Raw genomic sequence first — 16,366 nt, forward strand, 5'->3', positions numbered from 1 at the left:
CTTAGAACACGCACCTATAAAGCGAGATATAAGAAGGAAGAAGAAACATGTGCTTGCTGCGGTAAAGCTAGGGAAACGACGGAGCATATTTTATTAGAATGTGAAGACGTCTACCCAGCGGTCGATTTAGGCACCACTGGCCTCCTTGAAGCCCTTGGGTTCAGCGGGAGCAGTGGTAAAGCAGGGTCCGCAATAGACATCAGTAAGAGGCGATTGGAGGATTGGTGGAAGAAAAGTAGGGAAACGACAAAAGACAGAGACGAACAAAAGCACAGTTCGCAATAGGGTATCAGAAAATTTGGACGTGGTAGTTCATAATGTTTTTTTTTTTTCATTGGTGAACCTAGGTAGGATATTAGGCAGCATAGTAGCAAGAGCTTGGTGGCGCAAGCCACCGCCCCGTTCCAAAGGGGACGCTCATAACACCCATCCATCCATCCATCCGTCGTGGTGGTTTTAAACGAGATGGGATCCACTTCAATTACAGGCTAGCACGAGAAGTGGGCTGGCGACTTGGGGGTCGCGCTGTTGCTTTTTTAGGAGGCCCGCGGGCGCTCAGGAGGTCAAGTAGGTAGTAATAAAGAAGGTCCTCTAGGGGAACATCAGAAGAGCATCGCCGTCGATAACAGAAAAAGGAGGAAAGCAAAAACAAGAGCTCGCCATGCAATGGGGCTCTTGCATTGCCCAGGGGGCGCTGCGAAAAAGGTGCTAAAAAGCGCCCTCCGTCCAAAAATGGGTCGTACCAAGCTCTGTCGTCTGCTTCGGAAAGCACGTTTACAATACGGACCCGCCACTTTCGGTTGTGTTTTATCACGGCCTGCAGCGAATATCGGGCGCCGAAGATTTTTTTCAGGAGTGGCACGCTGCGTAAAGGCAAGAAATTATGCAGTGCCGAACACGTGTACGCCGTTTAAGAATTAAGCGGCGAAGTTTTAGCGCGGTGTCAATCGCAAGTGAAGCGAGTCGTGTACGAAGTGGAACTTCACGTAAGGTTTGCACGCTGCCCGATTCAGGCGCACAAACGCGAGGAAATGCTTGCTATAAATGAATCCACAGCAGCGATAAGCATACATCATGTGTACGGAACTGCTAGAGCACACGACGGTACGCGCCGCGATGTACGAACTGCTCGAGCGCACGATCGTACGCGCCGCGACGGCAGCGGTCTTTCGACATGCCTCGAAACGGCAGGCCTTCCTCAATCTTTGTTGACTGCATGCCGACAGACAAGTAGTTATACCTGCACTGTAGTAGCGGCCATCTGTCCCTTTAGCAATTGATAAATAACTGATGCAATGCATATGAGCTCGCACGTATACGTGCGAATCGCGCTGCAGCGCGAGCTCGTGCGCTGCTCGCTTGATGTAGCTTTTAATGACAGCGCTCGAACATCGATCTGCTGTAATCAATACTACATTGCTGCGCTGCCTCAACATGCTGGCTTGAGGTCAAGTATGAGCACATTTAACTCTCTAACCTGCGCTGCTCGTAGTGGGGTAGTGAATTGTCACCGAATCAGCCCGGCCATTTGTGGTCATTTGCACACACCTGCAGTCACTTCACCACTTCGCATCGGTCGAATTGTTAATTGTCGCTGTGGCCGGGTCTAGAATCGTGAATTACCAGCCATGCCTGCTGCTATGTCGGTCTGCTGTCGGGTCTGTAGGTGCAAAAGACCGAAATTTAGAACGCAGGTAATCAAGCAAGCTTCAAGACAGGCGAAACAATCAGCATGGCGCGAAGTTTCGCTTACTCAGCGCGACGAACTGCAGCTATGCAGCGCGCCCGTAAACTCCACTTCGCGAGGCCTTGAAGGAAAACGGTAGAATCTGATGTTGGGATTCAGGCCTTCTTGTTCATGGCAGCCCACACCGCAGAAGTAATGACGGTGACGCCTTTTCGTGGCTGGGCTAGGTCTCTCCGGACCGATTCCTTCTGCTCCCAGCATTACGTCCAACGGCACACGGAGAGTCCGTTTTCGTTAAACTATAGGCTGCGGCGAGCTCGCAGCGTGGTCGGCATGGTCTGTGAGAAGTGACGAGCCTTTTCGCACTCTCAACAGGGCAGAAAAAAAGTGCGAATCGACGCAAAACTGGGCCTAGAAACGTGCTTCGCCACAGCCAGGGCTCAATACGACCCAAGCTGGTACGACCCAGTTGTCGTTTTCCGCGCCGCCACCAGGCGCCGCTACTATACCTCAAACTCCAGCGCAAGGCTCCCATAGGCTACATAAACATGCAGGGCGGCAGAAGAAAGGAAAAGTGGGCAGAGATTGAGGAGCAGTTACATAGAGAACAAATAGGGGTGTATGCGGTTACAGAAACGCACCTTAGAGACTCAGAAGAGCCGCCAGTTATTGAGAATTATGTGTGGGAAGGGTGCAACAGAACTAAGTCGGAAAGAAAGGGAGGGGGAGTCGGAATGCTCATCCATCAGGGAGCCAAATGGAAAAGAGTAAATTCACAATGTCAAGAGCATCTTTGGTTATCAGGTACAATGAGTGGGAAAGAAACTTGGCTGGGAGTTACGTATTTGTGGACCGGAAAAAATTGCACAGAGAAGAATAAAGAGTTAGTGGAATGCATAAGCGCTGATATTAAGGGTTTCGGGAATGGTGCTGAGATTGTCCTATTAGGTGACATGAATGCCCACATACAGGATTTAGATGGCTATACCGACAATAACGGGAAGTCAATGCTAGACCTTTGCGAGCAACATAACCTCGTGATCGTGAATACAGGGCCTAAGTGTGAAGGACAGATCACGTGGGAAGTGGGAAACCGGCAATCGACCATTGACTACTGTCTGATGACAGAAGGAATTCATGATAAGTTGAGAGAAATGGTCATCGATGAGGAAGGGTTTAGTAGCATAGGGAGTGACCACAAACGCATCATTTTGAAAATGGGATATGTAGTTGGGAAAGAGAGCAAGGAAAGCACAATGGCCAGTCCAAATTTGAACGCTGAACAAATAGCAAATATAGTCACTAGAGTTGAGGAAGAACTTGGCAAGTGGCCAAGTAAGGGGTGGGAATATGGTGAGCTTCTAAGTGTAGTAACGACAGAAATACGGAAAGAGAAACAACATGTTCGTTGGAAAGGAAAAAAGAAACCGAAAATCTGGTGGAACAAGGAGATACGAGAAGCGATCGACGAACGACAGAAAGCATCTCGAGAGCACAGGCAGGCAAAGAAGGCGCAGTTGCCACAGGATGAAGTAACCAGTAAATGGGAAATATACCGGGCGAAAAAGTCTATGGTTCAAATACTGGTGCAAGCAAAATTAAAAGGTGAAAGTGAACGTTGGTTGTCAGAAATACGTGAGAAAAAGAAGGCCGCACCTAGAATATTTTGGAATCACATAAAATTATTAGGCAGGAAGTCAACAACAATACAACAACATATCCTAGACGAAGATGAAAACAGACTGGAAGGAGAGGCAGCAATAAATTACATCCAAAAAGTAACAGCCGAATCTTTCCAAGGCAAGGACGAGGTTGTATTTAAACAAAATAAGAGCATAAAAGAGACCCAAGTGGAAAAGGAACTGGTGCTTACAAATTTAAACTGGAAGAAAGCGGAAGAGAAAATTCCTAAGCGCACAGCCACAGGGCTAGACGAGGTTCCCGTTAGGCTGATAAATGAACTGGGACCAAAAAGTAAGGAAGCTCTGGTGAAAGCAGTGGAAAAAACTTTAAAAGATAGACGAATACCAGACAGTTGGCGACAAAGTAGAATGAATTTAATTTATAAAGGTAAGGGGGAGAAAGACAGAATTCACTCGTATAGACCGTTGACCATTACATCGGTAATATACAGGCTAGCAATGCAGGCAATCAAATTAAAGCTTCAAGCATGGGCAGAAAATAATGGCATTTTGGGAGAGCTTCAGAATGGCTTTAGAATAGGTAGGCGTTTGGATGATAACTTGTTTGTTCTTACTCAGTGTATTGAAATATCAAAAGCAGAAAGCAGACCGTTGTATGTGGCCTTTTTGGACATTACAGGAGCCTACGACAACGTAGACGGCAACATTTTGTGGAATATTCTGGAAGGGGAAGGCTTAGGTAACGATTGTCTACAGCTTTTGAGAGAGATTTACCTAGAAAATACTGTTTGCGTTGAATGGGAAGGGATGAGGAGCGCGGAGAAAGTTCATATCAACAAGGGACTGAGGCAGGGGTGCCCTTTATCCCCGCTGCTGTTTATGATGTACATGGTGAGGATGGAGAGGGCGCTAGAAGGAAGTAATATCGGGTTTAATCTCTCATACAAACAGGCAGGTACAGTAATAGAGCAGCAACTCCCAGGTTTATTTTATGCGGACGACATTGTGTTGCTCGCAAACAAGCAAAGTGATTTGCAACGTCTGGCTAATATCTGTGCTTCTATTTTTTTCAAACGTCTGAATTTTTGAAAATACTTTTAACAAAATTGAAGCCCTAAATCAAAATTCCGCTTCCAACAGTCACTAGAATTTAACTTTCTCTCTCAAATGCAACAAATTTCATTAAAATCGGTCCAGGGGTTATATCAGAAAAACGTTTTTGCGTTTTTACATGTATTTGAATAGGCCGCGTCGGAGTTGGGCCCGAGCTAAAGCTTCCTCTTAGCACCACCGTTATGCTGCCGCCGTGCCACGCAGAAAAGCTAGCTTTACAGTTTGAAAAGAGTTCCGTGACACGATTTTTAAGGCCTGCAGTGCAGCACGTTTTAAAGCACTGGGATCGCTTAATTTTTTGCAAGCTTTCTGCTGAGCTAGACATCCAACGATATTAAAAACAAGATATGCTCACCTTCCCTTGAAACAGAATCGATCAGCCTATTGCACATATCGGGCGGAGGACTTACTCGTGAATACTTTTACTATACTTTTAGCAGATCATCTGCCTTTCACTACGGCACACAGCAGTAAATCGTAATGTCATCTACGACATTAGGCTGTCTGTAATCAACTAAAAAAAAGCTAGATTATCCTATGAATCTTTTAAAACAATTTTTCCAGTCTCTTAAGGAGGCTAGGAAAGGGAAATTTATGCCGTCGATCTAGCATTGCAGCGGCTACCCATGCTCGTTGTTTACATTTCTTGCACCGCTCGTCCTCTTCTAGTTTCACTATTCAAACGCAAAGCATTCGAAAATATGTCTTCTTTTGTATATTTGTGAATTTATTCATTTATCGCCAATACAAGCGCTTTGTGCCTGCCGAAATGGCAAGACAAGCGCTGAACAGATCGCAGAAGCAGACGACAGCGAACAGGTTATAACTAGCGCCGCTCTGCTGGTATATTCTTTCCCTAGCGGCAAAAGGGGCGAACTAGACCAGGCGTGCTGGAGGAGGGAGATCTGTGCAGATCTGAAGTTCAGTAGGTCGTGGTGCCCAGCCGTAATTGCAGAAAGAGGCACGTTTTCGCCACCGCTACTAGATACTTGCGTTTTCGCCGCCGGACGACATACTGCCCTATTCCAGTACACCATAGCAATGACCATAGCCGCCATCAGTAGGTCGTGGCCACCATAGCCATAGTACAGATCACGACCTGCTGGGGGTCGTGGTACAGATTGAGCGCTGGTCATGGCTTCCGAGAGTGACGTCTGTACTTAGGAAGCGATGCGCCATAATTTAATACATAAATTTGGTAGGTAACTTTATGCCATGTGTGACCTAGCTGTGTAAAACGCGCACACATACAACACGGGGCACCACGTAAACAAACCATTATTATCATCATCACCAATACACTAACATTGCGCGCGTGCTATATTTTGTGGCAGTGGCAGTTGTGCCATGGTTGTGCCGCTTCCTTGATTGCTGTCGACGCCGTCGATTTGCTGCTTCGTGGTACTATTTCGTACTACGTAGCACTCGCGTGCCTGCATGAGCTCTTCTGCCTAATTAATTGTGCCAATTTCAAGATAACAGTGATAATAGCGTTGTCGATGCAACAGTAAGGGCGGCTCTCCTGCAGGCAAGGCCTCTCCTCGCACGTCACGTAAATGTTTTCGTACTTAAACTCTATACATTTTGAGTGCGCACGGTCGCAAATTTGCTCATTTGTCTTTCTCAACTGTTCGTAGGTGCGTGCGAGTATTTCGCTCAGTCTGATCCCCGTACTGCCATGAACACTGGCTATGTCCGCGATTCTTTGAGCTTGGAACGGGAAGGCAAAGTCAGGGAAGTGGGAGCGCAAGCTGTGTGGTCGTTGTCATCTTGTAAGCCGGGTAAGCCACGAAGTCATTGAGTGTATTACGCGCGACTAAATGTTTCCAGTGCACGGGGCTGTGAAGAAACTTCCTCACGGCATCGCGAGTGAGCATTTGGGCGCGTTTGTGTGCGTTCACTGTTTCGTTTTCTCGCGTCCCTGGTGCCCTGGAAACTTGCGGTCGGGTGAATGTCAGCAGCCTTGGCGCTGTGAGGCGTTTCGCATGATTTTGATGTTTTCGCAGGATTCGGCGTTGATCAACTGCGTGACAACTGCCTCGACACGTACTGGCAGTCCGATGGGCCTCAGCCGCACCTAGTCAACATTCAGTTTCGCCGCAAGACGACTATTCAGGGGATATGCATTTACGCAGACTATAAACTCGACGAGAGCTACACACCTAACAGGTACGCGTTCCTTGTCAGGCGCTGTGCCTGCAGGCATTGTTGGTAGAGCACGGGACTTAACAAAAGCGAAGAACAGAGGGCGAGGTTCTGACTGGTGGTGTAGAAGTCGCGGGGGGCTTTTTTTCGTTGCTGGGTGTACGTCGGACAAACTTTCTCTTACCTGCGGCGCTCGTGCGGAGTCAGTCATGGCGAATTATACCTTTTTCGCGGCTTACGGCGCTCTACCTTTAATATTGCATCACTGATTTTCCCTGGGGAGCAGTAGGGGCCGTAGTAGAAACCGGGCCTGCAGTGCTGGAGAGGTACCTATCTTCGTTCGTGCCAGGCTTTTCGTATGCTGCTCTCCGTGTCCTTTCAAAAGCATCTTTAGTGAATCCTTTTGAGTTAAATAAACGTCCTTCTGCAAAAACATGTGCGAGAATCGGTAGGCGAGAGCCGCGGAGTTAGCGAAGCGGAAGCAAAGCAGGTACGTGTGAAATACCTTTAGGCACAGTGTTATAATAATCTCAGGTGCTTTCCTGCAGCCTCCGTTTGCCGGTTACATGTCCCCGTTTGGAGAAGTACTTGTAAAAAATTCAATATATCATTGCTACGAAAAAAAGCACCCAGCTACTACAATAGCCCCCTTCGATTTCCACAACACCAGTCAGACCCTTGCCGAACAGAGTAACACCAGAGGCCTTTCAAGGTTTCGTAATGTCTTATGTAATAACATTTCATAAGTTGAGGCGACTGATTTGCAACTAATCGGTCTTATTACACGCACAATCTGGGGACATGTCCACATTTCTTTTTATTGCCAGTGCACCTCTGTACAGAGCCAGCTTAATAGTTGTCAGTCATAATAATGCTGTCTTGACAATGGGAGACTTTCTGTGCACATGTCAGCATAGAACAGACGGAAAGTTCATTCGTTATGTATATGTACATACTCTTTGTACCACAGTACTTTGTCGTAAAAAAAGAGTAAAGACCACCCAGCCATCAGCACGAACTATCAGCTGGCTCCCCCACCTCTCTCTTTCTTTTCTTTTTTTTAGAAGGCTGTACCGTCTGCATCAAAAGTTTATTGGGGTGAATATTTTCTGAGCCTGAGCATGCAAGCTGTATTTCAGATTTTCTATCTGTACTAGTGTATGTGACCCACATACTGTTTCATGTTCTTAGTAAAAGCAGCGCAGCAACACAAGACAGAGAGCTACACACAATTCTACAGCCTGCAAGCTAAAACTTGGTTGAAGTTTGACTTTCTTTGCTGAACGTACATGCTGCCAACTTTTGATACCACCTGCACATTTCGTGAGACTGACTAAAATATGGATAGGAAGCAATCAGCATGAATCAACATACATTGCAAAAAAAGCTCCCCTGTATGGCAAATTCAAACCTATGTTAATATATTCCGCTTCTCTTTGTTTACTTTCTGCTTACCATATTCTGTTGTATGCCTTACAAAACCTGATGGACACCAAATTTATGTAAAATACAGACATAACCATCACTCTTGCTGCATGATTTCTCATAAAATCAATGGTATGTACTTATTAAGGATGTTTAAGTTCGATAGTGTTGCACCATTGTTTGCAAGCTTACTTCTGAAGATAAGCCATGCATAAGGTGCAGGCACCCGTCCAACCAGAATAGCGGGGTTAAGTATGAGCCAAGCTCTGGCAGAGCAGCTGACTTGCATAATTTTGCATCTTGTGAATTTGGACCTTTCTGAGCATGGCTCCCATTGTGGATGAAACGCCAAAGCAGTGCATCAGTGCAAAACACGTGTGTCAAAAGGAAAAATTAGAAGAAAATAATGATTTCTTGTGTATATAAATGATCTGTTTTTTACACTCCTATAGAATGCAGATTCTTCACGGATGACTGCGTTGTTTATCGTACTCTTCAGTCTGAAGGTGATGAATTAACCTTAACCAATTTTCTATCATCAATTTCTAGCTGGTGCCATATCTGAAAGATGAGTGTAAAGATTTCTAAGTGCTCCCAAATGACTGTAATGTAAAAAGAGAACCCGCTATAATTAACCTGAACCAATTTTCTATCATTAATTTCTAGTTGGTGCCATATCTGGAAGATGAGTGTAAAGATTTCTAAGTGCTCCCAAATGACTGTAACGAGAAAAGAGAACCCACTATTGCGTGCATACAAAATTAGCAGCGCTGACATCAAGTCTGCTGATGTGTCTAAATATCTTGGACTAGAAATAGCTTGTGATTTAGAATAGAGTGCTCACATCAAATGGCATAGTTTTGCCAGCATCAAAAATACTCTGCCTGCTTCGTCATCGTCTCAAGCACTGCACAAGTAAAACAAAACTGATTGGCGATACATCGTTCGCATATCCTTTACCCGAATATTGTGATGTCGTTTGGGACCCACCCACAAAGGCTAATATAGATAAGCTTGAAAAAGTGCAGAAGAGAACGCTGAGGTTTATTTTTTAATACCTATGAAAGAGAAGTCAATTTCTGATGTCTGTTCATGGTCTAGTCTACCAACACTGGATGACTGTCATAAGTTACACCATCTCAAGATGCTTTATACAATAGTCAATGGAACGGCAAATTAAAATGAATTTTGGAAGTTATTTACAGTTTAACACTTCTAGAATAACTTGCGCAAAACACGAACATACCCTCATTATACCCCAGGCTAGAACAAATGCTTACCCGTTTTTATTCTTTCCCAGAACCGTAAGAGGATGGAACATGCTTACAAAAGAAGTCGCGAAGAGGCACTCAGTCGACTCTTTCTTATCTGCTGTTTGTCATTTATGAGAGAAGCACTTGATATTCCTTTCCTTTTTCTTTTTTGTACGGATTTTAAAATAAGTGCTTTCTTTTTCAAAGACATGTAGCTGTGATCTTACTATATCCTACATACCCTCTTTTGCTTTTTATTCAACACTCATCCTTAGTCATCAGTGCTCTTGCCCTGCGCAGTTGCGTACACATACTTTTGAGTGTTTTTTTACTCCTGCTGTTTGAATTGTATTTCCACATTATTTTGCTTTGTGAAAGTGTCCCTTTTCTTTATCTACCACCCCAGCTTTGGCTGCCAAAAAGCAGCTGGCAGTATCATCAAACAAATAAAATAAATAAATAAATGACATGTACCCATGCTTTCTCCTGCCCTGCAGTTTTTTAGTCACTGACACGGAGTATTATCATGAGCTTGGTAGACAGCAAGCAGAATGGTAGTAGAGTGAAGTTGACCTGTATGATGCAAACTGTTCACTACTGAACTGTGTTTTGTTTCTCCAGTGAGGACAGGACACATCTTGGAGAACTTTGTGTCCATTTCATTTCTAGGGAACTGCATAACCTATTGAAAATTAGGTCATATATGGATATGCTTGAGTAAACGAAAAAAAATAAAAGGCAATGTTGCATATAAAATACACAAAGTCTTCAGTGATGCCTTTCCAATGGTTGCATAAGACGGAGTGCCAGGTGTGCGAGTCTTCTGGCTAAACTGCTGGCTTATTCACGCTCAGATTTTGAACAGAGGTCACATTTTATTGTTCATGCAGTTTGATAATACGTTTTGGTACACTATTCACTGTTTCCTTAGGACTAAACGGGAAGTATGTGTTGTCTGTGGCGATACTGAACACGGAGACTTAACATGCCAAATGTGTTATCGCATGACTGTTTGAGATTCACATCTTTAATTGTGGACATAGCGTAACAAATGCCGTTGTGAGCACTTCCAAATAACGTGCTTTCGTGCTGTTTTTGAAGAGACCAATGATTGCAGCTTCATCCAGTAAAAAAGTGGCGCCACTGTCTGATTTCCCATTTTTCACGAGCACTCTCCCTGGGATGCAAGCAACGTACAGTCAGCTTGGCTACAAAATGACAAGCCAAATTAATACATTGTCATGTTCCACTCAATAGACACAGGAGTGGAGCAAGGGCAGCGTTCTACCTTCCATTGCTGGCATGAGCATTGTGCACACGCATGCAAGTGTTTCTGCTGAGCGGCTGTGTGCAATTTGTTTGAAAATTATGCCAGAACAGAGCACATTTTTAATGAAATATTGCCCCCTCTCCTGTGACAAACCCATGATCCGAGAGCCACCTCATGGCATCATATTGAACCAGAGTACACTATCAGCACTTCCTGCAAGGCGCACTGTCTACACCTAAAGAGCTTTTCTTACATTTTCAGCAGTAGACTCGGCAGAGATAATTTTTTGTTTCATTATCTGCCAGGAGCTTTGCCATCAAACAAGAAATAAAATCATTTCACTGTGAGCCTTTCGGACTTTTCATGTCATTCACTGGAGTTTATTCGCAGAAAATGCCATAAAATGACACTGCATGCTGCATTGTTTCAGTGCTGTGTTGGTGAACTGGATTATGGAAAATCATACTAGCTCCTATTGTATTTGTCAGTTGTTCTTTAACTGTGAGACAAATGCACTTGGCCAGCAGGAGGACCAGTGTGAAAAACTGTCATTTGCCTTCTCTTCAACATGCAGGATTTCTGTGCGTGTGGGCAGCAGTTTCCACGACCTGCAGGAGCTGGAGGCTGTAGACTTGACGGAGCCCACGGGCTGGGTGCACATTGCTACACGTGACGCAGCTGGCCACCCTGTGAGGACCTTCTTTGTGCAAATTGCTGTGCTGTCGAATCACCAGAACGGTCGGGACACCCATCTTCGCCAGATCAAAGTGCACTCACCTGTCCAGCAAGCCAATGTCAGCGTCATGCCAAAAGTCAACTTCACCAGTGTCAACTGCCGTGCCTTCAGCTGCATCCGCTGATGCCTCTGTTTAACAAGCCCGCCACTACTCAAAGCAGGACTTGATGTTGTTTAGCAGTTAACATGTTCTAACCATTCTAAGAATAGTTTCTTCTATTGTTTCATTCTAAACTGTGCGGTTATTCTGCTTCTGCCAATAGCTTTTGCTAAAAGAAAATGGCCGAAGATCTGGAAACAGTGAAAATGGTTATCCATTCAATACTAATTACACATAAAGGACCCATGACAATTTCAGAACTAGAAAAGGAGTTCAAGTCTCTTGAAGACCGTCCTGTGCCATATCAAAAATTTGGTTGCACAAATGTTCGTCAGTTTCTTAACAAAATCTCCGACACTGTTATTGTCACACGCAGCTATACTGGAGAGGATGTAATACAGGCTAAACCAAAGGAGGAAGTCAAACACATTGAAGAAATGGTCAAGCAGCAAAAGCCAAGCACAACAAAAGCTAAAGTCCGTCATGTAACACACAAACCACCAGTACGAGGAAAGTATGGGCCAAGGGGCATGTATAGGGGCCGAGGAGGTGGCCGCTCCTTTGGCGGAAGAGACTACTCAACAACAGTCATGACGTCGCAGAAGTTGTGTGAACCTAAAAGTTCTCGCGCCACACCTAGCACTCCAGATTCTCACAATGAAACGACATCTACGTCAACAGCCTCAAATGACGCAGCTCAACGCAGAGGGGTGTCAAGGCTCCACTATGCATTACTCAGAAATACTGGTCTTTTGAACAGTACTGCAACAAACTATCCCATCCATGTGGACACGAAACATCATGTTGAAGCTGATGTACGCAATCAATCCACCCAATGTGTTAAACATGAGCCAATTCCTTATATGCCTCTGTCGGTTTCTCAGAATGAAAACTGTAGAGAAGTTACAAACATAGCTGAGCATGAACGGTGTAGTGATGACTCTTCAGGCCAAGCTTCAGGCAGCAAATCAGCTTCTGTAAAGAGAAATCTAAATTATATGCCCTGTAACAGCCTTGTTCAGCAGTGGACTGCACAGAATTGTGTTACCAGCAGCATGTATCAGCCTGTCTATCAACAGACTTTGCCTGTGCAAGGTGTCAGCATTCCCCCCGGTCAGCCTACCTTGAGGCCTTCACTGTGCCGTCCATTTGTAGCTCCGCTAGAAGAAGGGGCCATTGCTTGTAATGGTGAAACAAGTGAGCAGTTGATGAGCAGCACGCTCAATCCCAGTGCTGTTGCATACGAGCCAAGATCTATGAGCATACGAGCAAGTGCCGGTCAAGATGAACATGAGCTCACACAAAGAGCTGTCGGTAGAGAGTTTGCTGACAACCAGACACAAGTTGCACCTGAGGTGACGAGCAAGGGAACGTCAACAGTTGATTTAACTGTTGACATTCCACAAGGTTTCGCAACTCGCATAAGGAGCCTTTTGGAGAAGTATCCCACTGGTCTTGACATCGAATTGCTGATGAAAATGTGTGAAGAGAGAATGGGCAGCAGTGCTTACTTTAAGCAGAATAAGCACCCTTTTGAAATGTTGCCAGATATATTATCTTCAGTCTCTTCAGTGTGCATTATGCCCGACTCTGGAGGGAGGTTCAAAGTTATGCTTCCCAACAAAGACCAGAAGGAAACGCGAACTGGTGCCCCTGCCCTGCCTGATGATCTCCGATGTGGATTGTTGTCAATTCTGCTCAAAATCCCTCAAGGCCTCGAAGTTTCAGAGCTGCTAGACTTGTACGAAAGCCGTTTTGGTGAGCATCGCCACATCAAAACTCACGGCCAATGTACAAGTGACTTCATTCGCAACATACTGTATGCACTTCCTGGCACAGTTGTGAAAAACCATGGTGATGGGACACACACCGTACAAATGCTCAAAGAGGGTCTGCAACACCCGATGCAGAATCTCGGGCAATCTGTGCCGCTCTTGGATGCTGGCGAGTCTGATTCTTCTGTAGTCATGTGTGCTTATCCCGTACAAGAACTACCCAGCTGCTGGACATTTTCTGTTGCTATAGGGGAAGTGTTCTCGCCATCTGAGTTTTACATCTTAATTACAGAAGGTGATGGACTCAGTCGACTAACAGACTTAATGGCTGAGCTAGATGCGTTTTACTCCAGCACACCTGCTGATTTTTACTCCGTGAGTATCAGTAATTTGAAGCCAGGCTTCGTTTGTGCTGCTCTGTACACAAGCAACGGACGTCCACTCTGGCATCGGGCTCTTGTGCAAAGTGTTCGACTTCATGAAGTGTTTGTATCCTACATTGACTACGGCACAGTAATGCCTGTGAAAGTTGCTGACATCAGGAGGCTCCGATCTGACTTTCTTGAACTTCCTGCGCAGGCAATTAGAGCTTCACTTTCAGGTATAAAGCCCAAAAATGAACAGGTGTGGCCATCCAACGCTAAGGAACGCTTCTTGGAGCTAGTACAGATGGGAGAGTGTAGCTGCTCTGTCATGAGCAAAGAGCAAGACACCTTAGCTGTACAGCTAGTGATGTCTGTTGGCAACATGGAGTGCTCTCTCAGTGAAGTTTTGATTAACGAAGACTTGGCAGTAAGCACAATGGTGAAAGAAGAAATTGCAGCTGGAAGTTTTATAGAAACATGGACTTTCTCAGAGGGTCACACTGCTGATGTGATCATGTGGAATGGGGGACGTTACATGTCTTCTATGGGTATCTCAAAGCTTTTGGGCTGGAAAGATGACTTGGTGTCAACGAGCCTTTCCAAAAAGGGTATCAGTCTTGTTGGGCCTTTGCTAGAAAAAAAGTGTGATCCAGAGCTTCACCTTGAGGTTTCCCTGAGTGATGGTGTCTTTTATTTCGACAGTGTCCAGTTGTATCACTTGCACAATATTCCAGACATTCTCAGAATCTTGCAACATCCATACGAGAATTTGAGAAGTGAGCTGGAGAGTAAGGTGGCGAGTTGCACTCTGTCTGATCAACCTGTGTTTGTGAATGGAGGCAACATGAGTGATAATTGGTGCCTCAGCTATGATGATGAGTCTTGTATGTCTCTGAGCAACACGACTAATGTCAACAACTCGCAAGAGCGAGTTGATCCTTGTGAATATGTACACAAAAGTAGCACTGAAGATGTCGAAGACAGCAGCAGCTCCCAAGATGTGGCAGCCTTCAGACAAAGTCTTCAGACAAAACTAGCAGAATTGAAGACGAAACGAGCTGCATTAAGAATGGCAGCATATGAGAACCCTGACTCTGTTGCCACATCTGACCTGCAATTTATTGAAAAAAGGGTTGATTCCTTCAGCAAGGTGCTGAAAGAGCTGGACATGAATTCCACCTCGCAAGGCGTGGAGGAGCCTTTCAAGTTGTCCGGTTGTAACTCGTCTAATCATTTTAGCAGCGTCAGACGGAGTTCTTCAGAAAGTGTTGTAGACAAATTTCAAACTAAGCTAATGGAAGCATTAATGACTTCAAAGCAGAAGTGATGGACTTTACAAATTTTGTGCTACTTTTATTATGTGGTGGAGAACTTTCTTTCTTTTTTTTTCTTTTTCTTTTTTAGTGTGCCATCTTCAAATTTAGGTTTTCATAAGTCATTGTACAAATCGTGCTGAATGGTTAATAAATCACTTTACTTTCTGACTTGTTTCACATTTGTTCAGTAGCTTGTTGGAGAGCCAGGAGTGTAGACTCTGCAGTTTGTAAGTGTAGTAGGTATAATTACACTTAGGCCTCCTGCTGCAACTGCCATCCAGTTATTGTAAAAGGGGGGGGGGGGGGGGGCAAATAAAATGCAGTTGAAACTGTCCTGCCACCGTGACTCAATGGCAATGGGCATCTACTTGTGTGGGCACAAGGTTATGGGTTCGATTCCCAGCCAATTTCATTTAAGACAAAATGCAAGAATGCTTGTGTAAAGGCACTTTGAATAGTTCAAAGCCAGAACCCCAGGTGGTCACAAACCGGATTTTGCTACTACAGTATGTCTTAACCACTGTGTTGCTTTGGGACATCTGGATGTGCAAAAAAAACATAATTGCAAACAGTCGTTCATTATTTATGTGGTTTTGTAGTCGATGTATTTATCTGGCCTATGCTATATAACTTGTTGTGGTGGCCACAGTTTGAGGTTCAACTATTCATTTAATGGCACTTTATCACCAACTTGTGTGACAACAACCATTTCTCAATTTCCTCCATGTAACAATAAATGCATTTCATTTTTCCTTGACATTTAGACTGTTTTGCATCCCGCTTTTCATGTTCAATTTTTCATTAAGCCTTTCTGGGCTGATGATTCCTTTAGTAATTGTAATATTTTACAAGGAATATGCAAGACTGAGGAGAACATAAACCAAAGCTAACCTTAAAAATCTTGAGTGCCAGCAGTTCAGTCATTTAATTTGTGCAAACTCAATGCTGCAGATCATTGGTTCTCTCTGAGGTTTAGAAAAAAGTCTACAGGTTGTCACATTCTGAGATTAGGCCTCAGTGCTGCAACTCTGAAGCCTATCACCTAAGGCCAGCTACGCGACTTTGAGGGAGTGCAAACAGCAATACAATAACTTGTGGCTGTAATTCGAACATCCATCACTGTGAATTTTGTAATTTGACATGTCACTAGCTGCCTACAGTGAAGATGTTATGATATGACTTCAATATATTACAAAAAAAGTACACTGGGAATATTTTTTTCATATACACACTAGTAGGAACAAAACGAGAGTTTGGACCAAAAAAGGTTGATAGAGTGTAAAGTAGCTATTGCACACTTTGTCTGAGCTAACAGGGCTTTCTTGTAGCAGTTGATCGTCGATAAAATCGCGGTTGATATGAATATTGGGGTGATACAAATTTTGAAAATGTCCTGGCCAGCATGCATACAGTTTCGAGATGACTCTAATGGTTCATTGCGCTGTAGTGGGCAATATGAATTTTTGATCCATTGTCGGATCTCTCACTCACGAGAATATAGCCATAGTGTACATGTGCAAAGTTGGTCAATGAAATCA

At 44.5% G+C, this 16,366-nt stretch overlaps 2 protein-coding genes across 3 annotated transcripts; both read left to right on the forward strand.

The window, feature by feature from the left end:
- Positions 1 to 5,739: 5,739 nt before the first annotated feature.
- On the forward strand, positions 5,740 to 11,408 carry APC10 (anaphase-promoting complex subunit 10). 2 transcript variants are annotated; one of them, XM_050182671.3, is made up of 4 exons: positions 5,741 to 5,995; positions 6,081 to 6,224; positions 6,450 to 6,612; positions 11,111 to 11,408. In XM_050182671.3, exons 2-4 carry the CDS (start codon positions 6,122 to 6,124, stop codon positions 11,394 to 11,396), a joined length of 552 nt encoding a protein of 183 aa, XP_050038628.1. In that variant the 5' UTR covers positions 5,741 to 5,995; positions 6,081 to 6,121; the 3' UTR covers positions 11,397 to 11,408. The 2 variants fall into 2 exon arrangements, with proteins under 2 accessions (XP_072143872.1, XP_050038628.1); XM_072287771.1 differs by having other exon boundaries at positions 5,740 to 6,224.
- Positions 11,409 to 11,545: 137 nt separating this feature from the next.
- Positions 11,546 to 14,996, forward strand: LOC126535820 (uncharacterized). Its single transcript, XM_050182652.2, has one exon. It carries the CDS (start codon positions 11,552 to 11,554, stop codon positions 14,837 to 14,839), a length of 3,288 nt encoding a protein of 1,095 aa, XP_050038609.1. The 5' UTR covers positions 11,546 to 11,551; the 3' UTR covers positions 14,840 to 14,996.
- Positions 14,997 to 16,366: the final 1,370 nt, after the last annotated feature.

The sequence above is a fragment of the Dermacentor andersoni genome, chromosome 4 (assembly GCF_023375885.2).
Source record: "Dermacentor andersoni chromosome 4, qqDerAnde1_hic_scaffold, whole genome shotgun sequence".
NCBI classification, from domain to species: Eukaryota; Metazoa; Arthropoda; class Arachnida; order Ixodida; family Ixodidae; genus Dermacentor; species Dermacentor andersoni.

Bases quoted from the DNA above. Each gene is read 5' to 3' on its own strand.
- APC10 (XM_072287771.1), top strand. From the start codon at position 6,122: ATGAACACTGGCTATGTCCGCGATTCTTTGAGCTTGGAACGGGAAGGC. The intron at 6,225-6,449 runs GTAAGCCACGAA...ATGTTTTCGCAG, and splicing joins GTTGTCATCTTGTAAGCCGG to GATTCGGCGTTGATCAACTG. The intron at 6,613-11,110 runs GTACGCGTTCCT...TTCAACATGCAG, and splicing joins GAGAGCTACACACCTAACAG to GATTTCTGTGCGTGTGGGCA.
- LOC126535820 (XM_050182652.2), top strand. From the start codon at position 11,552: ATGGCCGAAGATCTGGAAACAGTGAAAATGGTTATCCATTCAATACTA.